This window comes from Barbus barbus, assembly GCF_936440315.1.
Source record: "Barbus barbus genome assembly, chromosome: 2".
In the NCBI taxonomy this organism is placed as follows: Eukaryota; Metazoa; Chordata; class Actinopteri; order Cypriniformes; family Cyprinidae; genus Barbus; species Barbus barbus.
In genome coordinates this window covers 21134778-21161918 of record NC_136730.1, presented here as the reverse complement: position 1 = coordinate 21161918, position 27141 = coordinate 21134778, and the positions used below count along the sequence as shown (strand labels likewise).

The 27141-nt window shown below is 36.4% G+C and overlaps 1 protein-coding gene across 2 annotated transcripts; it reads left to right on the top strand.

Moving 5' to 3' along the window:
- The first annotated feature begins 1977 nt into the window (after positions 1–1977).
- On the top strand, positions 1978–26744 carry slc12a4 (solute carrier family 12 member 4). 2 transcript variants are annotated; one of them, XM_079445822.1, is made up of 24 exons: positions 1978–2240; positions 10639–10736; positions 11002–11133; positions 11239–11385; positions 12071–12125; positions 12248–12378; positions 12488–12729; positions 12981–13195; positions 13396–13560; positions 14081–14179; positions 14353–14410; positions 14497–14671; positions 15049–15167; positions 15608–15706; positions 15946–16065; positions 16194–16298; positions 20748–20916; positions 21127–21322; positions 21435–21604; positions 21801–21932; positions 22031–22138; positions 22965–23152; positions 23506–23639; positions 25349–26744. In XM_079445822.1, exons 1-24 carry the CDS (start codon positions 2102–2104, stop codon positions 25438–25440), a joined length of 3288 nt encoding a protein of 1095 aa, XP_079301948.1. In that variant the 5' UTR covers positions 1978–2101; the 3' UTR covers positions 25441–26744. The 2 variants fall into 2 exon arrangements, with proteins under 2 accessions (XP_079301948.1, XP_079301949.1); XM_079445823.1 differs by having other exon boundaries at positions 2025–2240; positions 11006–11133.
- The last annotated feature ends 397 nt before the right edge of the window (positions 26745–27141 follow it).

Below are 27141 nucleotides of genomic sequence, written 5' to 3'. Positions count from 1 at the left end.
ATTACAGAAATCAAAATAAAACCAATCTGACCAATCACCGCAGATCGGGGTCACGCAAAGGAGGGGTTTGGAAAAATTAATCCTTGCGAATCGGTTGGGAGTCGTTGAGCAAGTAAGGTAAAAAATAAATGCACATTATAAGACATTGAAAGTGTTTTTTGACCTTGCATGCATGTCAACCTGTTGTTGGGGACTCCCAAAACCAAAATATGAATCTTGCATTACCCATAATAGGGGCATTTTAACTACAACATTTGCCTCAATAAACTCCTAATTTGCTGCTTATTAATAGTTAATAAGGTAGTTGTTAAATTTAGGTATTGGGTAGGATTAGGGATGTAGAATATGGTCATGCAGAATATATGCTTTATCAGTTCTAATAAACAGCCAATATGTTAATAGCAGGTATGTAAATAAGCAATTTGTTAATAGTGAGAAGTGGTCCCTATACTAAATTGTTACTTTTTTACAGCGCTGATAGCCTTGTGGGCAGCATGCTGGCAGTTGCATTTCGGGTGTCTCGAGTTCGAATCCTGCCTTGTGGACAAATAAAATGTTATATAAAATAAAACTGCATCTGTCGGGGCGGGGGGCTTTCAGTGTATTCTCATTGTACTTTAATAATGTTTATTTAGTTCTAACAAGTAAGTTTTTTGCTCAAACAACAAAAAAACATTACTTGTTTATAATGTCTGCACAGAAGAGACTTGGTGTTGTCCAAACAAAAAGAAATATATATTGTTTCGGCTGTGAGGCAATATCGTGCATGCCTGGTTAAAATGTCAAAGTAATAATTCCTACTACAATGTATGTACAATTATTACCATACTGTATTATATATATTACCATTATCACCAAATCTGCATATTAGAAGGATTTTTGAAGGATCATGTGACACTGAAGATTGTAGAAATTGCTGCTGAAAGTACAGCACTGTCATAACAGGAACAGATAAATATTTTAAAACTGCAAACAGTTGTTTTGCTTTTTTATTCATTTATTTTGTTAGTTAATTATTGTTCAAACACAAAATGAAAAGATGTCCACAGCTATTTTTAAATTCCAATATTTAATCAAATTCCAGTTTGTATCAAATAAATGCAGCCTTGGTGAGCATAAGTGACTTTTAACATTTTAAAAATTATTGACCCCAAGCTTTTGTATCATTTAAATGTAAAATACACAAGTGTTTGAAGACTGTAATCACAAAAGAGTCTTTCAGATACATTTTATAGTCTCTTAAAAATGCAAACGCATTTAGCTTGCTTTGGGCAGGACGACAGAAGGACCTGGCCTTAGGCAACCAAAAATGGAAACCTTAATTACAGACTACTACAATGATCCCACATCTTTTGTGGTTTTGTTGCATGCAGTTCCTTGAAAGGAAATGTTTAAACTGACAGACACCAACACCCTTGTGTATCACTTAAAGACAAGAATCTTGCAAGAAAAGACAATCACAAGGTTACATACCCTAGTTATCAACAGATATGCTGCTAATGCTTAAAAATAGGATGTCTAAATTTTGGTGCACCCCATTTGGTCTAAGTTAAAACTACTACTATTATGTGAATGTATATGACTGAGCTGTTACCTATTAACTTGGAATAGACTGCTGTGTGTACACTCATGCCTTGCCAAGGTATTTACCATTTCCTTTTGACGTGCATACAAGGTCCATAGAAGTTTTTCTCTGAGATATTTTAGCATATAAATGGTATAATATTACACTTTACAAAGAATGTAAAGGATCTGGGTTTTAACTGCTGAAGAATAAAACAACCATCACACATACTGGTTCTTTTCCTCATGAAGATAATGATTCACATGTTAAGCCGGGAAACATGAGTGAGAGCGAGACTCACAGCTGAGAGAGCCGGGGGAAAATGTGAGACAGGCCAAAGTGTCAGAGCTTCTCTATTTGTCCGAACAGGAGGAGGGACCGGGGAAAGAAGGTGGGGACTATGCTAATGGGTGGGAGGAAGTGAGGGAAGACTAGAGGAATGTGTTGGAGATTTTAGGGAGAGTTCAGCTTGGAACGTGCTATCTGCCAAAAGAAGAGAAAGAGAGAGACAGATACTCACGCTAAACGGATAAAAATATGCCTCATTTCACCGTGGTACCAGTGCAGGATAACTCTCCGTCCAACTATGACAGTCTGGAGGGAATAAACTGGGTGGATTACAGAGACACGGGACAGGGAGGATACCCTGAACATGGAGACACGGTTAGCTCAGATGGTAAGTTTTTTCTTTTATTTGTCACTTTGTGAAACAACAGTCCCTGAGGCATAAAGTTGGGTTTAACTACCTCAGGAGCTGAGTTTGAAAGTTTGATTTAACCCTAATATTCTTCACAAACATCCTCAAACCATCAGCAATACGGTAACCATGGAAATTGTTCAGTCAGCAATGTTACAGGACCCACGACTACTTACATTCCAGTTTTTGGGAAGTTCTGAGGGACTTTTATCATGTTGGCAAAGTTGCATCTCTTTAAAATGACTATTTGATATAAGGGGAGGGATTTAAGAGTAACTCAAGCCGGCACTCTTGGCACAGTGCTGACATGCCAGACACCACTGTGATGACAAAGGAAAACAATCAAGCGCCAAAGCAGAGGCGGGACCGGGGGGGTCTGCAATAATGGAACAGGCCTCAAGTATTCATGGACACAAACGATGGAGCCCTTTCTCTTTGTGCCAAGACAGCAGCTGAGGGTTTAACTGGCATTTCTTTCCTCCATTTGTTCCTTTCTCTAGAGCATTTTAAAAGAGAGAAACGAATGGTAAGATAAAGGTATGTGCGGCCCTAAGGCATGATTAAGAGACATCAGCATCTGTTTACTGCAGCTGTAACTGGCATATGGAGAGACCACCAGGTCTGTGGAGACACAGATGCCCTTTTTCTCTTTGTGTGTTGGGGTAAAAAGGTGCAAATTTGTGAGTGAGGCTTTTGTAAATGGCATAGGCCCACTATAACACTCACAAATATATAGCTAATGTACTGCATACTTACGGCTTACTGTTAGTATTGTCAAGAGAGTGTCACAGGATCCAGTCTTGTCATGTTTATGCCTATAAAAAAATAATGATATCTAGCAGAACAAATGATGAACTTGCACATTAAAATGAATGAACAAAGTGAATCATTGAATGAATCACTGCAGGAATTCAACAAAAAGAAATAAAGAAAATGTGTGCATGCAGATTCATGCCATACAGCATTCCATATGTAATAATTATACAACTAGTCATAAATTAGTCATTGCAACAACAAAGAACCTCATCATCTCAAATAGACAGCAAACTTTAGAGGTAAATGATGAGTGGAATATAAAAGAAAGTATGAAAATAAAATTTAAAAATTAAAAAAAGAAAATGAAAATGAAAATATACTATATATACACAGTGATTTTCTCGTCATGCATTTCCCATGCATTTTTGAGACCTGTGTCTGAATCCTGTGCTGGCCCTTAATCTGTTTGCATTTGTGAATTAAAATTCAGCAGTCGCCTCAACCCATTAACCTCATAGAGGGTCTCCTGAAGATTTGAGAGTGTCATCATCACAGCACAGCACAGCTTGACATCAGAAAAGGTGATTGCAGAAATTGCGGCTGGTCATTGAGGTTGTAGATCTCTTGATACCAAATGAGCTTGTATGATTTTCATAGGTTGATGAAGAAGAGTGGTCTTATGTGGCAGTCTCACTGGTGGATCGTTTAACTTTAGGAGGGGCAGAGCAGAAGGAGGGTGTTCACACTGCTAACTTTGTTTTTTAGTGTGTCAGCTCAGCGATGTTTAGAGCAGGACTGCACACTGCGGTCATTGTGTTGAAACAGGCCTGTAATGGAAAAGCATCAGCGCTCAGTCAAACCCATGAACCACGTCATGCTTTACTTCCACGTTACTTACAGGAAAATATATGAAGAGAGGAAGGAATAAATAAAGATAAAGAGAGTGTTTTTTTCCTATAACTATGAAAGAAATAAAGTCCTGTTCAGTACAGTCCTGAAAACAAGCTGCCAGAGATAATTAGAATTAGTATTAGCTGAGAGACAACTTTATTGTAGCTGATAAGATGTTATCCCAGCTGGTTTTCTTTGACAAACAATTTTCTAACACAACTGGAACAGTTTTTTTATGGATTTCTGAGTGGGTTTAACACAAAGAGGTGGTCACCCTCTTTATAACCTGATGGAGTAGTTATTTAACATGGAAAAAGAAGCATCATGATACTTTCGAGTGGGAGCTGCCTGGCAGTCAAGAATGTCTCTGGCTTCTTAAGGTAACAATAGATCCTTTTCCACTAAGAGGGCCTGTATTAGTTTTTGTTGAAAGACAGCTGTACTTGACAGGCACAGGATGTCTTAAACTGACTTATTTCTTACTAATCTCATATATGAAATTGTTTTGTAGATTAATCAAGGTCGGGAACAGAGCTAATAAATAGGTACAGTATAAAGGCAGTCATTGACATTGTTGGGGGTAGCGCATTACAAGTAACACAAGTTACGTAATATTACTTTTTTCAAGTAACTAGTAAAGTAATGCATTACTTTTTAATTTGCAAGAAAATATCTGAGTTACTTTTTCAAAAAAGTAACGGCAGTTACTTTTTTCCCATGTATTGACTGGCAGTGCGCTGTGTGAAGATGCTGTTACTGTAGTCCAATACTAAATGTGAATGTGCATTAATTCATCCCACTCGCAAACTCAGAATATGACATAAACCTTCAATAATTAAATATGTTAAACAACACAAATGTATCTAATCCCATTTTATTAACCAATGTATTTACTGTTCAACCATACTAATAAGCAAAAATTAGTTTAGATGAACTAACAAATGTGCTTTATTGTTTTTTTATTGCCGAAGAATGTTGAACGTGAATTTACTTTTCCTTCAGCCTGAGGTTTATTCATTACACTTTTTGGTGTGAAAGGGCTTTAACATTTGCTATAATTAGAACTTCTTTTATTAAAAACAATCAAGCCCTGCTCATATTTAAAAAGCAACGCAAAAATAACGCAAAAGTAACGTAACGCATTACTTTCCATAAAAAATAACTAAGTAATGTAATTAGTTACTTTTTTAGGGAGTAACACAATATTGTAATGCATTACTTTTAAAAGTAACTTTCCCCAACACTGGACATTGATCCACTTTGGAGCCTTCTGAGGGGTCATCTAAAGCATGTGTGATAATCAAGCTCTCAAAACCTGCCAACATGGTAACAATTACACTAACATTTGAAAGTTTGGGATCAGTATGAGTTTTTTTAAATAAATTAATTTTATTCAGCAAGAATGCCTTTATCAAAGGTGACAAAGACATGGATAGAAAGTCCAAAAGAACTTAATTTCTGTTTTAACATTATACATCTAAGAATCCTGAACAAAATGTATCAGTTTCCACAAAAATATTAGGCGGCACAACTGTTTTCAACATTGATGATAATAATAACAATTTCCTGAGCAGCAAATCAGCATTTAGAATGATTTCTGAAGGATCATTCTTTCCATCAAAGAAATAAATTATGTTTTAAAATACAGTATATTCAAATAAAAATGAGTTATTTTATGTCGTAATACTATTTCACAGTATTACTGTTTACTGTTTTTTTCTGTCAAGGGATTCAAAGATACAGTACAGAATTATGAAAGAAAGAATTTACATTAAATTCAACTGACTTTCTATGCATTTCAGGATTGCAGTGCTTACAGAACGTGAGTGATCTACCGTAAAGAGAAAATAGAAAGGAAAAATAAGAGAGAACAAAACTGCGATAAATATGAAAACAAACCAGCAGGGCAAAGTACAATAGTGACTTTGCACAGTTACAAGGCTAAATTTATAATACTTATCTATGATAATATCTATTATGTCATTACTAATTCTCAGAGGAAAAATAATTTCTGCTTTCTCCATACCATAGCCCCCTTTTGATTTTTTTTGATTTTAAATAAAAGGTAAGGGTTTCCATCTTAAATTGTTTATTTCAATTATAATTGCTTTTCAGTCTTCTAGAGTGGATGGATTAAGTTGAAGCCCTTTACAAGTAATAACCATTTTAGCTGCAACAGGAATGTTCTCATAGATATGTGTAATTTGTTTCATGTAAATCAGGTTACACAAATATAACACATGAAACTGAAATGGGATATTAATCTTCAATATGGCCTCTAATGTCCTATGTATATTTTTCTAAAAAACTGGACATGCCAAGAATATATGGTGATGATTTATTATCCTATTTCACTATAGCACTTTTGTGCAGGAATATAATATATATTATATATAATATATAATTTGTTTATGATGATGGTCAGAAAATTGTGATGATATTGAGCACATTTAAAAAAAAATCTTACCAGTCACAAACTATTGTCAGTGTACAAGACAGTATTGCACCTGTTTAGATAAAGTAACTCTTGATGTTGCAAGCTGTATGAACTTAGAACTTATTACCTTTATTTACGCGGTTTTAAATTGTGCACTATTATTTGCCTCATCTCATGTTTAAATGTACAATAACAAACACAAGCCACAAAATAAACAGTCAATCATCATAAAACAGTCAACAGCAAACATACCTCAACAGTTAGTACATGAAACATACCAAAGGTAACAATCAACTATAATAATAATTTAAATAGAGGAACAAATTCATCCTGACATCACATTTTATTTTATCTGTCTTTTGCTAATGATTCTAATTGTTGGAACTTCATCAGTTCAGTACAGATTCTTCTCCCTTGTAAATGCACATCGAGCCCTCTTACATTCTGTTCTCCCAGCAGGGTCCAATTCCACAAACTTATTCAACTGTACTCATCTAATTCAGAAAGTCTATTACCAGTGATGGGCTATTGTGTAACAAATTCTCATGAAAAAGGGGTACACAGACAGTCCGCACCTTTTGTTTTTAAAGGTTGAAACACTGGTAAAAGCTTGGTTGTGTAAATGGCATCATCTTAGTCCTAAAATGAAGCATGTATAACTGGTAAGTATTAATACAATGTGAAAAGTCAGTCAATTCCCAAGTCTCCTATACATCACACTAAAATTACTACTGTTGACTGTTCTTAAGATACTCACTGGAGCTGTTTACTTGTAACGAAAGAGTGAGAGAGTGATGTGTCTTTGCAGAACAAACAGAGTGGGTTGTACGGTTATGTTGATGTATGAGCACAAAGGTTAGTCTCAAAACACTAATGGGCCTACAAGACATCACAGACAAAGGTACACATGAGTGAACACGCATGCTGTTAACAATGCACTTACAGTACACACCGGATTTTATTACTACAATCACGTCAAGCAACCAAGTATGCCATCATAACACATTGCATTGCCAAAAAGGGCTAAATCGGCCTAACCAGCATGACTTTGACTCATAATGAAGACTTAAAATATTTAATAAATGGGATGTTTGCCAGCTAGTTAATTTCTTCCGGATGTTAATCCGCTGTTGCATTTTCCAACACAAAGTGGTTTTGTCTCTTCAAAATATTCCACTTTGGAGGTAAATCGCTATTTTCAGAGAAGCTGATCTACCTTTGGGCTATTGCCTGAAGAACAGTTTACAGATGTTTGAACAGTTTTCTACAGCTGGTTATTAAATGTGCCCGAGTCTTCCCTTGTACTGTGCAATAACAGCTTATGTGTGTGATGTTTTAAGATTGTTGAAAATGAATGACTGTGTAGCATCTAAAAGTATGACTATACAATCTTTACTGTAAACGAGTAATGTTCTTGTCCACTGGATGAATGTTGCTATGGTAAGCATGTATAGTCACTAGGTTCACTCTAAACACCACACGTGTGAGGTTAGTAGTTTTGGCTTTGATCTGCAGCTTTGGCACAGTCATGTTAACGTGTTCAGACCTGCCGCCATAAAGCTCCTGCTTCCCCCTCCTGCAGTTACACAGCAAGACACATTCTCTGTGGGGGCTGTCAAGCCATTTCTGTTACAAACTATTTTTTTTACCAGCCCATCACTGGTAATAGACTTTCTGAATTAGATGAGTAAACAATTGTAGAAACAATTCGGTAAACATATCAGTTCCTCTCAACCTTTTCTTGCTCAGGAAACAAATTGTTAACATCTTTGAAGTGGTTAAGAACGATCAACATTTTATCTCACAGATTGAGAGAAGAAAACTTTTTTCACAAGTAACGCTAGATGACAGCATTTGACCATTTTCTTCTTGTTTGTTTATACGGGTCTTGATTGGAGACCACTGGTGAAGATATGCTATATTTAAAACTTGAGTTATATTTACTAAATACTTTTTAAATACATTTTAGGGTGTCATGGTATTTAGCATGTCTTTTGTCCAAAATATTAAAGACCTAAAAAGTAGTAAACATGTTCGGTGAATTATTTAGTGACCAAATAAATAGTTAATTTAAATATTCGTTTGAGATCCCAGATTCATTTGGATCCCAGACAATAAAGATAATATTCAAATATATTATTCCATCGCTGGAGAATGGGTATTCCTTTTTCTGCATTTTCAGGCATTTTATTAGTTATAAGTGTTTGAAACGTGTTAACATTCTGGATTAAAAGTTTTATGCAAGGCTATGCTCACACATTGAATCTCTTGTGTAAGTGTGTAGCAGTGTTTCTGATTTATCAGTGTGTGTGTGTGTGTGTGTGTGTGTGTGTGTGTGCGCGCCATGTACCATTGGCAAGGGTGTGTGTGTTTGTGCGTAAATTCTGATCCCCCCCTCCCCCTCAGTAGCAGTTAATAGTTTACATTGACCTGGATATAGACAGTGTGCTGCCTGCCTAGACAAACATGCTGATCCACAACACTGCTCATGCAAACTCTACCTATAATGGCAAATTAATCCTGGACACAGGTGAGTTAGACCTATAGCAAGCAAACTGCAAAGGCAGAGATTTCAGTTTAATCTTGACTTCACACCAGTTACTATCCTTTTTTATTATGTATTTGTGAGCAAATATATGCTATATGGTTACATTTATGAACTAATTAATTGCAAATTCGGTGATGTAGACTAATGTTTGGAGGAATATATCCCTTCTCTATGTCTGTTTCTGAAATATCACTTCCACTGTTCTCTTCTGTTTCTAATGTCTGACTTCTACCCTCTGTTGAGCAAAAACTAACAAACAAAAAACACTAAATCTGCACAGTATTCAATGTCGGTGTCAGACTCTAGTGCAAAAAATGTCTAAGTAGGATACAGATATACAGACAAAACTGCAAAATTATGAAGAACTTGACAAATGATTATCTATCACAGTATGCCAGTAAGACTGGCACTATATTTGGGTGCCTTTAGCAGTGTTTGTATTGACATTTGTTTTGAGAGCAGAGAGTGTGAGGACACAATACAATCAAACCGATTAAGTGTTCAGATTCAGTGACCTGATTAAAGAGCATAATAATAACACAATAATAAAAGAAAGGTAGAGGGAGCAAAAAACAGAAGCATAAATACAAAATGGGTTTAATACTGGGTGCCAATGTTAGAAAAGGGTTCAAGTGTTCTTGCAGCTGCAAGTCTTTATTTGTTGATTTGGAACTTGTTATTAAATGAAACAATTATGAAGGACAATGAATTAAGCTTCAGTATTTGCTAATTTCTTCACACACTCCACCAGTTCATACTGACACATTATTTGTTTAAATTTTTATCAGAGGAGCATATTTTTCCAAAAATAAAAATAAAATCAGATTCAGTAGTTACACAATGACTGTCACAGATCGACCAGGCTCTCAGTCCACCCAATCACAGCGAGCACCTTCACCTGAGTTCTAATGAGCACACCTGCACGTAATCTTCACCCCATCAACAGCCACTACAAAACCACACACCTCACAACAGTTAGACGTCCGGTCTCGTTCAGACGAAGTGGACTCACGTATGCTATCTCAGCTACCTACCTGTTACCAACCTGTTTGTGTACTTGCCTCCAAGTGTTGTCTTGATCCGTGCCTATAGGATCCAGATCCTTCTCCCGAGTCACCATCCAGTCTGAAGTGAGGTGTGTGGTACCCACGATATCCACGAGCTCCTGTCAAGACGTCAGAATCAAGTCAACCACGTATCTTTTCATCCTAAAGTCTCCGCTACCTATACTTACCAAGTCATTCACCAACCGCCGCTCATCTGCTCTAATAAACCTCACCTTTTTACTATCTCCCTTGTGTGAAGTCTACTTCTGTAACAATGACACTATGTAAGAGAGTAAAGAATAGGACATTAGTCACATTTAATTAGTAGACGTAGGACAGGAAATTACATAATTAAATGTGGGCAAAAGCTTACAGTTATTCTGGGGGGAGGTATACTAAAAATGGTTGCATTTCTTTTCCTCTCTTTCTCTCTCTGGTGAAGAAAAATCCCTTTATCTGTTGACTGGGCAGTGAATATTAAACCAATCTAGATAAAATAACTCATATTTGTGTGATGAGACAATTTATGGGAAAACATAATAAAAGCAAATTAAAGCAAGTTAAGAATGATAAAATATTGGTTTAAAATAAATAAATAAACATAAAATAAAAGACTAATGGACACCATATGCACCCACTGGAATGATGTATATGCCTGTTAAATCCAGTAAATGCTATTTAAATGTCATTCCCTTGCAGGTCAAGGCAATCATAAAGAAGACAGTCCTTTCCTCAGCAGTTCAGACTCCGCATCGAAGAGGAATGACTACTACGACAAAAACTTGGCCCTGTTTGAGGTTCATTTTTAATTTTGATTTCCTTCTCTTTGTAATTCTCTTTGCTCTTTTGTTGGATTGTATTGCTTCTTTTGTCCTCATTTGTAAGTCGCTTTGGATAAAAGCGTCTGCTAAATGTAAATGTAATATTTCCCACTAAATTTATCATCTAAAGTCTCAATAACATTCCCAAATTCAAGATTAAAAAAGGAGAATAGTTTTCATGTTATATCATGTGTAGAATTATGTTTTAGTATGATTGGTGCTGAGACATATCTTTCCATAGGAAGAGCTGGATATCCGACCGAAGGTCTCATCTCTTCTCAGTCGGCTGGTCAGTTACACAAATGTTACTCAGGGAGCCAAAGAACATGAAGAGGAAGAAAGTGCTGATGCATCCAGAAGACAAATGCCCAAGGTTATAAAGTGTTATTTTCACAGCATTATATTTTCACTCTAACCAAAACATCTGCAGCAAAGTTGTTCTGAAAGACTTTTCTCTCTTCTACTTTGTTCTCTGTAGTCTCCGAATATGGGCACACTGATGGGAGTGTACCTGCCATGTCTGCAGAACATCTTCGGTGTGATTCTCTTTCTGCGTCTCACCTGGATAGTAGGAACAGCAGGTGTCGTCCAATCCTTCCTGATCGTTCTCATGTGCTGTTCCTGTGTGAGTTACTGCAGAGTGCAGACACACCCTCACCACTGCTTTTCCTTGTCTGTGTAAACAAGTAGCCTAACATTTTTTAAGCAGTTTGACATATTCAAAACAAGATACAGACAGTATGTCAAATAATATGAAGGAATAGAAATAGTAAACCAGTGAATAAAAGTTAACACTGAAAATTTAACAGTAGTTGGCAGAGTGTGAAAAAAGTGTTCAATAGCCTGATTAAAAAAAACCTTCTTAAGTCTGGTTGTGCATGGCTGAATTCTCTGGCAACTTCTGTCGGACAGCAGTGTAACATAGGTTATGTGAAATCCTTTATTTGTGTGCTTTTCTCATACAGTATGTCTGAAGTAGCATTTTAAAGCACGCAAGCTTTATATTTACTTAACTAGCAAGCACATGCTACATTAAATTAAAACCTATTATGTATTAGCCTGGAAAACATGCATTAAATTCATTTGAGATTACATGAATCTACTTAATTTATTAGATTTAGTTGCTATTTTACTTTCACTGGCTAACCCTCAAATGTAGCTGTTATTGATTAGTAAGGCAGGCAGTGTGTGAACTCTGTAACTCTGCCATTAGTTCACATAGTAAGTTTGATATGTGGAAAGCAGGATAATGTGCAACATAAAATAAAGTTCAAATGTTTAAATGTATGATTGTTTGTTTGTTATAACAGACAATGTTAACGGCAATCTCGATGAGTGCTATAGCCACAAATGGTGTAGTTCCAGGTAATTTTAAATGTTTATACTCTTTTATATTTATATTGTACACTGTACAAGAAATATAAGTACTGAAGGTTCTAGTTTAGGTTTTGATCTAATTATGATTATTTCCTTTTTTAAACTGGCAGCTGGTGGGGCCTATTTCATGATCTCTCGGTCTCTGGGCCCTGAGTTTGGTGGTGCAGTTGGTCTCTGTTTTTATTTGGGCACAACCTTCGCTGCTGCGATGTACATACTGGGAGCAATTGAAATATTTCTGGTCAGTCTCCTTTTATTTTGACAACACACACACACACACACAAAATGATCCAAACCCCAAAATGATCCAGCTCTGAAAATAATCATTAATCAATTCTTATTGTCTACAGAAATATCTGATTCCTCAGGCTGCCATATTCCATCCCGCAGATATTCATGCAGGGAGTGGTGCGATGCTGAATAACATGCGGGTATACGGCACAATATGTTTGAGCCTTATGGCTGTGGTTGTCTTTGTGGGGGTCAAATATGTCAACAAATTTGCCTCCCTTTTCCTGGCTTGTGTCATAATCTCCATTGTTTCCATCTATGCCGGAGCTATCAAATCTATCTTCCACCCTCCTGAGTTTCCGTAAGTCTTTCAGTAACGTGTTTATAGTCAAATATAAAATGTAACATTTGGATTATTATTGGAATGTGACCTATACACTGAAAGTATAAAGTCTGTATATAGCTTAATTTTTCTTGAGCTGGTTTTTGATTTATTTTCAATAGTTTACACAGTTTTCTTATGATGCAGAATTAAATACAATTGGATACAGATAAGTATATCAGTATATCAGCAAGTTTTTCTTTCTACTCTTTTTCTTTTAAATTGTGTAGGATCTGCATGTTAGGAAACCGCACACTGGCTCGTGATTTGTTTGATGTCTGTGGGAAGACAGTAGTTGTCGGTAATGACACGGTTCCCAGCCAGCTTTGGAAGAACTTCTGCAGCTCTGAGAATTCCAGCAGTGCTCATTGTGATGAGTACTTTCTCCAGAACAATGTTACAGAGATCCAGGGCATTCCTGGGTTGGCCAGTGGCATCATTAAAGGTAAGGACACATATGGTCCACAGCATGTCATCTAGGTCCAAAAAGAAAGAAAAACTTACAGATAAGAAAATTACAACATATATTTAAAGATGGTGAAAAATGCTTTCCTATTGTAGGCACTTGCTATTTAACATGTATATGTAGCTTTGTACATTTTATTTAATTAGAACTTCTTTGTGCATGTGTGTGTGTGTGTGTAGAAAACATGTGGGGGGATTACATGGAGAAAGGGCAGATACTTGAAAAGGCAAGTCTGTCCTCTGTCGATGTCCATGGCTCAATGGAGACCTTTGGCTTCTATGTGTCTGCTGACATCGCCACGTCCTTCACCCTCTTAGTGGGAATCTTCTTTCCTTCTGCCACAGGTAAAACTCATCTGTCCTCTTTGGCTAAGAAATATATTTATTTATTACACAGCTCCCTGTAATGCTTTATTCTGATAGGACAATCATGGAATCCAGCATTGTAATATTAGGTGTGTTCGACTTTATGCTACATGCAAAATTCAAACATTTGGTTGATTAATATTCCTACATATAACCCCCTTGTTATATGTAGACAAAAAAGACTAAAAAAGAAAGTATACACAAACTGTATAAACTGTCACTATCAGAAGCAGAGAGTATCTCTTTTCAGTTGCTCCTTCAACTGTAAGCAACAAATCTGTTAAAGCACATTTAATATAGAACAGCTATAGACCTTTGTCAGGGTTGCGCCATATTTTATTCTTGATGGGAATGAGAACGAGGCTGTGATGGATAGAAGTGCAGTGCATTAAATGGATTGTACTGTTGCTTAAAAAAACCTTTCAGTTTTTAGCAGTAACAGTCTTGAATGTTAATGTCTTGAAATTCAGTATTTTGTCTCTCTGTGTCTCTGAGACAGGCATTATGGCAGGATCAAACAGATCTGGAGATCTAAGAGATGCACAGAAGTCTATACCAATAGGGACGATCCTGGCTATTACAACTACCTCTCTTGTCTGTATCCTTTTTGCTGTCGGTACTGATATTATGTTTAAAACAAGAATTTAACCATTACTCTTTATGACAGTGTGTTATTTAAGACTCATTTTTTATTTTTGTGTTATAAAAGCTATAAAGAGCATTTTTATTTAGCATTCAAAGTTCCATAGGATTCCCTGACTCCTTTGACAGACTTCAGCTCTGTGGTTCTATTTGGGGCCTGTATTGAGGGTGTGGTGCTGAGAGATAAGTAAGTAATCTAGAGATTACAAATACAGCATTTTTAGATGGAAACAAGCATGTTGTGTCTCATGTGTTCTTGCGTATCCCTTCTAGGTTTGGAGATGCCGTCAGTAAAAACTTGGTGGTTGGCACACTGTCTTGGCCCTCTCCCTGGGTCATTGTGATTGGCTCCTTCTTCTCCACAGTGGGTGCAGGACTTCAGTCCCTGACAGGAGCTCCTCGCCTCCTGCAAGCCATTGCTAAAGATAACATCATTCCTTTCCTTAGAGTAAGAGATATCCTGATATATGATTGCAAAGAATATATCAAATAAACACTCCTCATCTTTTTTCACCATGGTGATTTACTTAATTACAATCTAAATATGAGTACACAGTATAGAATAACAGCATGCTTAGCTTTTATCTGTGGGTTGTAATGTATTGTAGAACTTCAAACATGACTGATGAAGTTGAGAAGAATTTCAGTAAATGGAGCTCCTGGATTATATTTACTTCCTTTTCTGGAATGTCAAACCACGAATGCCATAAAAGAAAACATTTGCATGTCATATGTAAAATGTTTTTCCTAAAATGTAAATATGTGATGCTAACAGCTGACTGCTGCCTTCTGTCCCTGTGTGTCCATGTGTTTGCACACTCACAGGTTTTTGGACACGGTAAAGCTAATGGAGAGCCCACGTGGGCCCTGCTGCTGACGGGACTCATAGCAGAGCTCGGCATCCTCATTGCATCACTGGATATGGTCGCTCCTATTCTCTCCATGTGAGGACAAAGCACAAATATACACACAGATATATCACTGTCACACAAAATAAATGATCAAAATCGCATAATAAAATGTCAGTTTTATATTGAATGTTGCATGTTAATGCAATTACATGTTATTTTTATTTAATCATTTTATATTCTGTAAATACATACAATAAATTATATTGCAAATAGATCCTACTGGTAAAATGTAGGATAGAGATCAATTTACAGTTGCTTCTTATGAAACTTGCAGGGTCGGTACAAACAGCACATACTGTATATTTCCATGTTCTTGTCACTGCCACCAACTCACAGCAGTCCTGATATTCACCCAGAAATAAAGATGTTTATTCATGTTTTATTATGTCAGAATGTTTTTCTCACCTAAACTGTCATTGCATATATTGCATGACACTTATTTTAATATGTATATATGTTTGTTCACCTTACAGGTTTTTCCTGATGTGTTATCTTTTTGTAAACTTGGCGTGTGCAGTACAAACACTTTTAAGAACACCAAACTGGAGACCTCGGTTCAGATACTACCACTGGTAAGTGTGCATTTAAATTGTGTTTGCATACATTTATATGTATCTTATTTGTGCAAATCCTGAGAACTTTTCTTGTAATTCAGGTCAAACGTGATCTCAAAACTCACTCTCATTCAGCCCTTGATATTCACTTTACACTTCTTGCAGATATTTAAAACATTATCTCTAATAAAACAATTCCAGCTATTGTAACAATAATGGGTCTTTTTATGATATGATCTCTGTTCTCTCCCTCTTAGGGCTCTTTCATTTCTTGGCATGAGTATGTGTTTAGCCCTTATGTTTATCTCATCTTGGTACTATGCCATTGTAGCAATGGGCATTGCTGGTATGATCTACAAGTATATTGAGTATCAGGGGTAGGTGATTTCCCTTTACATTCATTAAACTAACATACAGTATATCACTAGGAAGTACTTGAAGAGTCACTTGAATTCTCCATCTTTAGTTTACAAATCTCTGGCTTGTATATTTTTCTCTCTTGTAGAGCAGAGAAGGAATGGGGAGATGGGATCCGCGGGTTGTCTCTTAGTGCAGCCCGTTACGCTCTTCTTCGCTTGGAGGCTGGACCACCCCACACCAAAAACTGGAGGTTAGTTTGTCACAGACAATGTGTTTTCCATGATAATTGACTGATGTACATAGAATTCATTATATAAACCAAAACTATTAAAGAATATATATAAAAACATTAGATAAAAAGTGTAGATAAATGCTAACTTAAAATATTATCAGCTGATATTTTTCCAGAACACATATTTAGTAATGACCTGGAAACACTTTCACTTAGTGTAGTTAAATAATGTTTATAAAAGCCAGAAGATACTGTTTGAATAACATACTCCTGCAGGCATACTTCAAACAGTGTTTGTACTAACAGTAGCATATTGGTATTGCCCTACCGTTCAAAAGTTGGTAAGATTGCCTACATTTTATGAAAGAAGTCTCTAATACTCATCAAGGCTGATCATAATATTTATTGATCATATAAATACAGTAAAAGCAGTAATACTGTGAAATATTATTACCAAAAATAACTGTTTTCTATTTTATTTATTTATTTATTTTTCTGTCATGGAAAAGCTGAATTTTCAGCAGCTATTATTCCAGTCTTTACTGTCACATGATAAAATGAAATCATTCTAAAATGCTGGTTTGGTATGTTTGGTAAACATTTTATGAATTATTCATTATTATGAATGCTAAAAAAAGTTGTGCTTCTTAATATTTTAGTGAAAAACAATGCATTTTTTCAGGATTCCTTGATTAATAGAACTTTCAAAAGGTCAGCCTTTTTTTTACCTTTAATCCATGTGAATGCATCCGTGCTGAATAAAAGTAATTCTTAAAAAAATAAAAATTGAGTAGTGTATGTACAGGCACACAACATTGAAACACTATTATATTAGATATTATACTAGTCCAGGTGATATGTGCAAAATTTGAGGTGATATGTTCACTTTTCCATAAAAGCATGAAACTTGGTACAATTGTACAGGTTAGGGCCCTGAACATTTTCAGAAATGGAATGGCATGCAATGTCAACCATTTTACTTTCTGCCATAACCAAATGATGTATTTTGTGTCATATCTCCTGAACCAAACATGATAACACAGAAAAGGTGATGTCTACCCCTATGTTTTGATGACCAGGGATTACAATGGTACCACATAAACTGTCCAGGTGAAGAGTTAATGGTGAAATCAGCAATGTGAGAAGGAAATCATAGTCTCTAAGCATCACTGTATCACAGCATTTACAAAAGTCCATATTATGGCTATAATTTTTTTTCTTTCTTTGATACTTAACTAATATTTTATTCAATAGTACAATAAAAGGTTGTTTTAATTCATTAATTATTAATTCGTTACATTTATATAGAGCTTTTCTGGGTAATCATAGAACTTTACATGGAGGGGGGAATCTTCTCAACCACCACCAATGTGCAGCATCCACCTGGATGATGCGACAGCAGCCATATTGTGCCAGAACACCCATCACACACCAGCTTAACTAATATTTTATTCAATAGTTCAATAAAGGATGTTTTCAAGAATACAATCATTTATTTCAGGGATATAAAAATATATAATCTCAAGTAAGTGTATATTTCCTTACCTCTCAAGCAGAGTCAGGTAGGCGGTAGTATGTTTCCAATACATTCTTGTTCTCTCTCAAAAATACTCTAGCATCACACGCAGATGGCATTGCAATCTTGCTAAACTGCGTCCTATTTGCACCTTCTGCTGCACCTCTATCATTTTCTCTGGGTCTCTGGAATTGTCAGTCAGCTGTCAACAAACTTCATTCTGGCCATTGCTTCTCAGTCTACTCTTAGTATCTTGGGCTTGACTGAGACCTGGATTCGTCCAGAAGACTCTGCAACCCCTGCTGTTCTCTCTAACAACTTCCTTTTCTCTCACACACCCCATCAGGTTGGAAGGGTACTAGTCTTCTCATTTCTAATAATTGGAAATACTCAACCCACTCTTCCCTATGAAATAAAAATTATTTTGAGTTTCATGCTATTATGGTACCAACTTCTGTTAAACTCCATATTGTAATGATTTATCATTTTCCTGGTCATATATAATCCCTTATAGAGGAGCTGGATGTGCTGCTGTCCTCATTCTCGGTGGATGGCAGTCCGACTTAGAAATCCATCTGGAGAAGCCTGCCACTGCAGACTTCCACTTCCACTTCTAGCTTCATTCGATCTCAAATGGCTTACCACCACAAGCACTAACAAATCAGGAAACCAGGAGACTTAATTTACACATGCAATTGTATCACAGACAACATTTTGTAAAACCTCTAGACATCTCTGCTCATTTCGTTATTCCATTTAACCTGTGTGCCAACAATTCCTCCACCAATTACTTTTTGGCAAAACCTACCCTTCCATCTTTCCTCTGTAGTGTCAAACTCTCTTCCCTCACCCACCCATTTCTCATCTCTGGATGTAAATACAGCAACTGACACTTTATAATCCACTTTAACTTCATGTCAAGAAAATATCTGTCTATACAGGCCAGTGTATATTACCCCTTCTAACCTAAAAAGTTGTCCCATGTATCATCATCTTTACTCTATTTTTTTCTGGGCAGTCTTTTGGGTGGCTCACCAGTGTATTAGATTTCTCTAATACAAAAAATGAAGTAGGCGTGACCAATATTTTTGTGGGGAGAAGAATTTAATGAAGATGGTAGTGTAGCAATTCTTCAATTGCAATGTTAGTATGTCTACCTTCAAACAGTCTTAACCGTTGTATGAATCCTAGCTTCTACCAATGTTCTTTCTGTGGGATATAATTTTATACCTGAAGATAAAAGGGCTGGAAACAATACTGTTATGACCTTCCCGCTGGAGATCCTACAATCTACACAACGTTCCTGAGGAATGCTGTTCCTTTGTTATTCTAATGGAATGGACCATTTGGTTCACACCATTATAGACACAGTTACATTATTTCTTTCACAGAATGACCAACTGAACTTTAACCAATCAGGTTTCAGCAGCGGCCGTTCAACTGAGACTGCTTTGCTGATTCTTATTCGAAAGCTGATTCTTATTCTGCTGGATCTATCTGCCACTTTTGACACTGTGAATCATCACATTCTCCTGACTACCATCACAGGATCTGCACTCCACTGGTTTGAATATTATCTCACAGGTAGGTCTTTCAGGGTTTCCTGGGGAGTCACTTTCACTACATACACTACATCACTGGGACCTATTATACAAGCACATGGTTTCTCCTACCATTGCTATGCTGATGACACACAGCTCTATCATTCATTTCAACCAGACAATCCAGTAGTAGCTGCACGGATCTCAGGCTGCCTGGCAAACATCTTGGCATGGATGAAAGAATATCACCTGCAGCTCAACATGGCAAAGACTGAGCTTCTCGTTTTCCCTGCCACTCCGACTCTACAGCATGATTTCATCATCCAGCTAGGTTCATCAAAAATTATTATTTGGTGACCAGCTGACCTTCAAGGACCATATTTTAAAGACAGCTTGATCATGCAAGTTTGCACTGCATAACATCAGGAGGATCGGGCCCTTCCAAACAGAACATGCTGCACAACTTCTTGCCCAGGCCCTTGTCATTTCTAGGCTGGACTATTGCAATGCTCTTCTAGCTGGACTTCCATCATGCACAATCAAACCTCAACAAATGTTTCATGAGCCCAAAAGGACCCACTTCACACCTCTCTTTATCTCTCTGCACTGGCTACTGGTTGCGGCTCGCAACCCCACCATGCTTGTCACCTTCCGGCCCACACTCACACCGCACCCAACACATAAATACTATTCCACCCATCACATCATATATTAGCGATTCACCTGCATGTACCCGCCCGCATGCATGACTCTGGCTTTCCCCTTGTGGACGACATAATAGACAACTCTGGCCCCAGAGACTGATTGGAAATTAAGTTTACATGAAATATGTTTGAAATTTCATTCTGCATCTTCTGAGATTTCACTGTAATCTTTCTCATAAAGTCACTGAATTAACCATTAATAGTAATTGTTCACCTGATTGCCGTCTGCGTGTGATGTTAGAGCGTTGTTGAGAGAGAACAAGAATGTATTGGAAACACACTACCGCCTACCTGACTCTGCCTACCTCACACATTGCTGATTTCACTATTAACTCTTCACCTGGACAGTTTATGTTGTTGTATATGGTATCATTGTAATCGTTGACCATCAAAACATGGGGGTAGACATAATCTTTTCTGTATTATCATGTTTAGTTCAGGAGATATGACACAAAATACATAATTTGGTTATGGGGGAAAGTAAAAATGGTCACCATGGCAACCATGAGGTGTTTTTGCGATGGCTCCATTTCTGAAAATGTTTAGGGCCGCAAACTATGCAAGTGTACCGAGTTTCATGCTTTTATGAAAAAGTGAACATTATTTTCACATATCACCTGGACTATACACCCATACTTTATTTTTAATTAGTTTTTTTTATATAAATAATTACACTAAAATCACATTAAAATAAAATTGTCACTAGGCCACAGCTGTTGGTTCTGCTGAAGTTGGATGAGGACCTGCATGTGAAGTATCCCAGAATGCTTACTTTTGCCTCACAACTAAAGGCGGGAAAAGGTCTAACCATTGTAGGATCAGTGATACAGGGCAACTTTCTGGAATGCTACGGTGAAACACAAGCGTCAGAACAGGTGAGGAAGTTTCCTGATTTACATGCACTTTTAACATCACCATGACTGTAACTGTGATCCTAAATTACAGATGCAAATAATACAGTGATGGAAATGCATGAAATTAGGTCTACTGTCTTTGTAGCTCTATATCAGCCTCTCTGGAGTGTGCAAAGGAGAGATAGCAAAAGGTAACATTTCATTAAATTTGGTTTCTATAACTTCTACCAGGCAATAAAGAACATGATGGAGATTGAACGGGTGAAGGGCTTCTGTCAGGTGGTAGTCGCCTCCAAAGTGAGAGAGGGGATTGCGCACCTCATCCAGTCCTGTGGTCTGGGAGGCATGAAACATAACACAGTCGTTATGGGCTGGCCATATGGCTGGAGACAGAGTGAAGACCCACGGGCTTGGAAAACCTTTATTAGTAAGAACAAGGTTTATTTGAGTTATGTGCATTTGTAAATGCCTGCACTGAGACACAGTCCTTAGAAAGTCTGATGTTAATCTAGTCCTCTTTCATATTCTCTCATTTTTAGATACAGTCCGGTGTACTACAGCTGCCCACCTGGCTCTGATGGTCCCCAAAAATGTGTCATTCTATCCCAGTAATCATGAGCGCTTTTCTGATGGATATATTGATGTGTGGTGGATTGTCCATGATGGTGGAATGCTTATGCTGCTGCCTTTCCTTCTCAAACAACATAAGGTGAACCATTAGTCATTGCTAATTTTAAAATACAAATTATGGAATTAAAATGTTAGAAAAAGACTTGATGAGTATTAATTAGAATGATCTAAATGAATAGATTTATTTTTCAATTAATATTTTAGATACTTTCTAGCAATATTTTTTCTGACAATCAATAAATCAGCACAATATTATTTGGATTCTTGTACTTCAGGTCTGGCGTAAATGTAAGATGCGCATCTTCACTGTGGCTCAAATGGACGATAACAGCATTCAGATGAAGAAGGATCTTGCAACCTTCCTGTACCAGCTCAGATTAGAAGCAGAGGTGGAAGTGGTTGAGATGGTATACAGAAAACTTTCGCTTTACTATTAACACTTCACATCCCACCCCATGACATTAAGTATTTATAATTTCACAATGTCAAATGTTGTTATTTGCAGCACAACAGTGATATCTCAGCATATACGTATGAGCGAACACTGATGATGGAGCAGAGGTCACAGATGTTAAGACAAATGAGGCTCTCTAGTGCAGAGAGAGACAGAGAGGTACTGCAATATTCACTTGTGAAATGTCTCTTCTGTACTTACACTATAGCTTACCAACAGCAAAATAATACAGAAGTCATTAAATATGTTGAATAGAGTATGTATGAAATGACAAACAATACACCCTGAAGTGGTTAATTAAATGTTACACAAATTATTTATTTATTAAGTATTTTCATTTAATTTTATCTACCGAAATGTAGTCATTGCATCATTTGTGCAAAAAATTCCAAGCTGCATACTAATATTGTGCATAAAATTTAGCACAAGTGCTTTCCATTTCAGTTTAAATAATTTCCTTATTTTGTCAGCATGTCACAAAATGCAAAAAAAACAACAACAACAAAAAAGGCCTCTGAATAAGGATTTTGTTTCTCTAAGGATATTGTGTGCCGGCTTTTATGCTTTATTTGATGGCACTGTTATGTGTGAATTAAATATGCAAGTATTTTGTCATCCAGACAACTTATGTACAAAATACATATTACATTTATGAAATACATATTACATTTATGAAATCTAGACAAGATAAATAATCACAAAATGTATATTTCATTCACAAAATGTATTTTGTGGTTTAGACTTTTCTATACAAAATGGGATGACTTTACATTCTGGTAAACAACATGCAATTGTTTTTTGTCTTTCTATGTACAAAATGCATAAAAGTGTACAAGATTTCGTTATGAAATACAGTATTTCATGTTGCAAAATTAGAGGAGTCACACCTGACGCTCTATGCTAGCATCACATGTTATGTCTTGTTGACTGTAAAAGTTAAATAACAGCAGTAGCAGTTTTCTTAAGTATGGTCTCATTACTGTAGGCCCAGCTAGTGAAGGACAGACACTCGCTGATGAGAATGGGCAGTCTATACTCAGATGAAGAAGAGGAAACCATTGAAGTATTACCAGAGAAAAACCAGATGACATGGACTAGTGAAAGAATAGAAGCGGAAAGACGAAACCGAAGCAACGCACCAGAAAACTTCAGAGAACTAATCAGCATTAAACCGTGAGTAGGCAAGCAGGAACAAGAACAGGAATGCCACTACTGCACACTATAAACACAGTATTTGGTACAAAGTAGTAGGTTTTATTTTTCATCTTTGTATAATAGACCTGTTTGTATTTTATAGTTAGCATAAGAGGAGAGGATCATTGCCGTCTGTTCCTTGTTGTATTTGCCTTTTTTACATAAGTAAACTACGTGGGTGTGCATGCTTGTGTACTTTCAGTGTGGAGTAACCTATAGCCCTCAAAGGTCCTTGTTTATTTTATTTATTTATGTTTTTTAAATTCCACACATTTGCACAGCATATTATTCCACTTTAGTTTAAATCAAAACTCTGTTTTTGTGTGTTACAGTGACCAATCTAATGTTCGACGGATGCACACAGCTGTGAAGCTGAATGAGGTTATTGTAAATAGATCCCATGATGCCAGACTAGTGCTGCTGAACATGCCAGGACCTCCACGCAACCCTGAGGGAGATGAAAACTGTATCCTTCCCAAAAAAATGATATACTTTAAGTTCTGTATTAAAGCTTTCTTTTACTGGTGTGCTTAGTTTCTAGTGAGATATACAATACGAATTCCGGAAATGTTGGGACGGTTTTTAAATTTGAATAAAATGAAAACTAATAGACTTTCAAATCACACGAGCCAATATGTTATTCCCAATAGAACATAGAGAACATAACAAATGTCTAAATGGAGAAATTTTACCCTTTTAGCCACTAAATGAGCTCATTTCAAATTTGATGCCTGCTACAGGTCTCAAAAAAGTTGGCACGGGGGCAACAAAGGGCTGAAAAAGCAAGAAATTTTGAATAGATTCAGCCTGGAGAACATCTAGCAAATAATTAAATTAATCGACATCAGGTCTGTAACATGATTAGCTATAAAAGGGATAGCTTAGAGAGGCAGAGTCTCTCAGAAGTAAAGATGGGCAGAGGCTCTCCAGTCTGTGAAAGAGTGTGTAAAAAGATTGTGGAATACTTTAAAAACAACATTCCTCAAAGTCAAGTTGCAAATCTCATCATCTACAGTGCATAACATCATCAAAAGATTCAGAGAAACTGGAGAAATCTCTGTGCGTAAGGGACAAGGCTGAAGACCTTTGTTGGATGCCCGTGGTCTTTTGGCCCTCAAACGACACTGCATCACTCATCGACATGATTCTGTCATTGACATTACTAAATGGGCCCAGGAATACTTCCAGAAACCACTGTCGGTAAACACAATCCGCCGTGCCATCTGCAGATGCCAACTAAAGCTCTATCATACATAAAGGAAAACATATTTATAATGGACTGTTTCAAAGTGGAAAAGTGTTCTATGGTCAGACGAGTCCAAATTTGACATTCTTGTTGGAAATCACAGACGCTGTGTCCTCCGGGCTAAAGAGGAGGGAGACCTTCCAGCATGTTATCAGCATTCAGTTCAAAAGCCAGCATCTCTGATGGTATGGGGGTGTATAAGTGCATACAGTATGGGCAGCTTGCATGTTTTGGAAGGCACTATGAATGCTGAAAGGTATATAAAGGTTTTAGAGCAACATATGCTCCCCTCCAGATGATGTCTGTTTCAGGAAAGTCGTGTGTATTTCAGCAGGACAATGCAAAACCACATTCTGCAGCTATTACAACAGCATGGCTTCGTAGTAGAAGAGTCCGGGTGCTGATTTGGCCTGCCTGCAGTCCAGATCTTTCACCTATATAGAACATTTGGCGTATCATTAAACGAAAAATGCATCAAAGACGACCACAAACTCTTCAGCAGCTGAAGACCTATATCATGCAAGAATGGGACCAAATTCCAACATCAAAAATCCAGAAAATCATAACCTCGATGCCCAGACGTCTTCAAACTGTTTTGAAAAGAAGAGGAGATGCTGCACCATGGTAAACATGCCCCCGTCCCAACTATTTTGAGACCTGTAGCAGGTATCAAATTTGAAATTAATTTTTTGCATAAAATTGTAAAATTTCTCTGTTTAAACATTTATGCTATCTATGTTCTATTGTGAATAAAATATTGGCTCATGTGACTTGAAATTCTTTTAGTTTTCATTTTATTGAAATTTAAAAAAACGTCCCAACATTTCCGGAATTCAGTTATAGATAAAACCAACATGAAAATATGCTCTGTTTGCTATGGTATAAATGTATCGCTACTTCTCATGCTGTTTCGTTAACTCCGATTTTAGATATGGAATTCCTTGAGGTGTTGACTGAAGGTCTAGAGAGAGTGCTGCTTGTAAGAGGTGGAGGTCGTGAGGTCATCACCATCTATTCCTGAATGGCCAAAGATCAATACATACACCACTGTTACTGTTTGTTACTATATCTAGTGCAAGTAAAAAAAAAAAGTGGCATATAAAGAATATGCATTCTGAACATCTTATGCCAGCTTAAAAATATAATAGTTCACGAAAAGGGGTTTTACACTAAAGTGTAATTCATTAATTTCAAATTAATTTTACTTTAAATATTTCAGTGGCATGTTTTGTGTACCTTTTCAACTGAACCCATTCCACATTCACACAATAACATTCAGAAACACTTTGGAATTTAGGTCATGTTTGCTGCACAAAATAACACATGATTCCAGCAACAACATTGCTTATGTATGACATTAAGTAGACAATCCCACTTTAAAATGTTTGAGGTTTTGCCAACAGTGATGTGTTTAAATCACTGATGTAGCAACTTACACTTTCAAGCATGCTAACAGTTAATTAGAATATATTGTGGTTTGGGTCAGAACCAAGAAAAGTATTTCACAACAGTTAACAGTAGCCAATGAATTTCCAAAAAAATGACATGCAAAGCATTATTATGTACAGGTTGACTATTTAAAAAACGAGCATGTGATTATCTTGACTTTCACTGCCCAAATAACAGATCTAGTGCTTCCTGGTACAAGACTGCCATTCAGAATGCAAGTGCTAAATTGTAATTGCCATTTGAATGCTTGTATTGTTTTATTTATTTTGTCTTCATTATTTATTTGTAAAACTCCCTACTGCATTAGAAATGAATCAAAGGAGCTTAAATGAGATGGATAGATTTTGTAATTTATAACTGCATTGTATAACTTTTTAAGAGAAATATTCTTTATAAATGAACCATTCATTTTCAACATACTGCAATTTAGTACACAACTCATATTGAGAATGAGACATTTTGGATACCGATACAAAGTCTTTATTCTTTTTTAGGGCATGATTATTGTACAGACATTTGTTACATACATTTGTTATACAAATAGAAGAAAATATGGAAAACTCTATTGAATAACAACATTTATATCTGAGATATAAGGGTGATGATCTGTTACTGGTTGTATATGTTGTATACATCTGTACAGTGTTTCATGTTAAAGAGAAAGATTAAACACTTAATGCAATGTTACAATAAAGTGCACTATGAACTGCAGAACATGGTACATATATTATATATAATCTTGTTTTTGCTTCAGAGAAGACAACCTTTAACTGCACACCTTGTGGATTAACAAAAAAGAAGCTAGAAAAAAAACAGGTTGTATTGCATTAAGTTGATGAGTATTTTTTCCTTCTATAATAAATGTATACAGTATTGAAAGGCAGTGTCATCTGATGATAATGTAAGTATACACTGTGACTCTCTGGTGCTTCCAAAAGATTAATCTTTACATTTGAGCAGTTAAACAGAGTTTGAAGTGGGACTACTTATTAGTTGAAATGGTGAGCCAGAAATGTTTTTGGAAAGAAATAATTTAATAATACATTCATTCATTTCAACATACATACAATATTTTTCTATTCAATAAAAATATATATTTTTTTTAAATTATATCTACTATCTATATTTTTCATATCTATTTCTGCAAAAGGGAAACACAGATCGAAAGAAACAGATGCTTCTTATTGATATGCTAAGAAAGTACAAGATAATGCAACAGTGCTGCTTGTTACCTCATTTTATTATATCATGTGACTGACAGTTTTGGAAACTG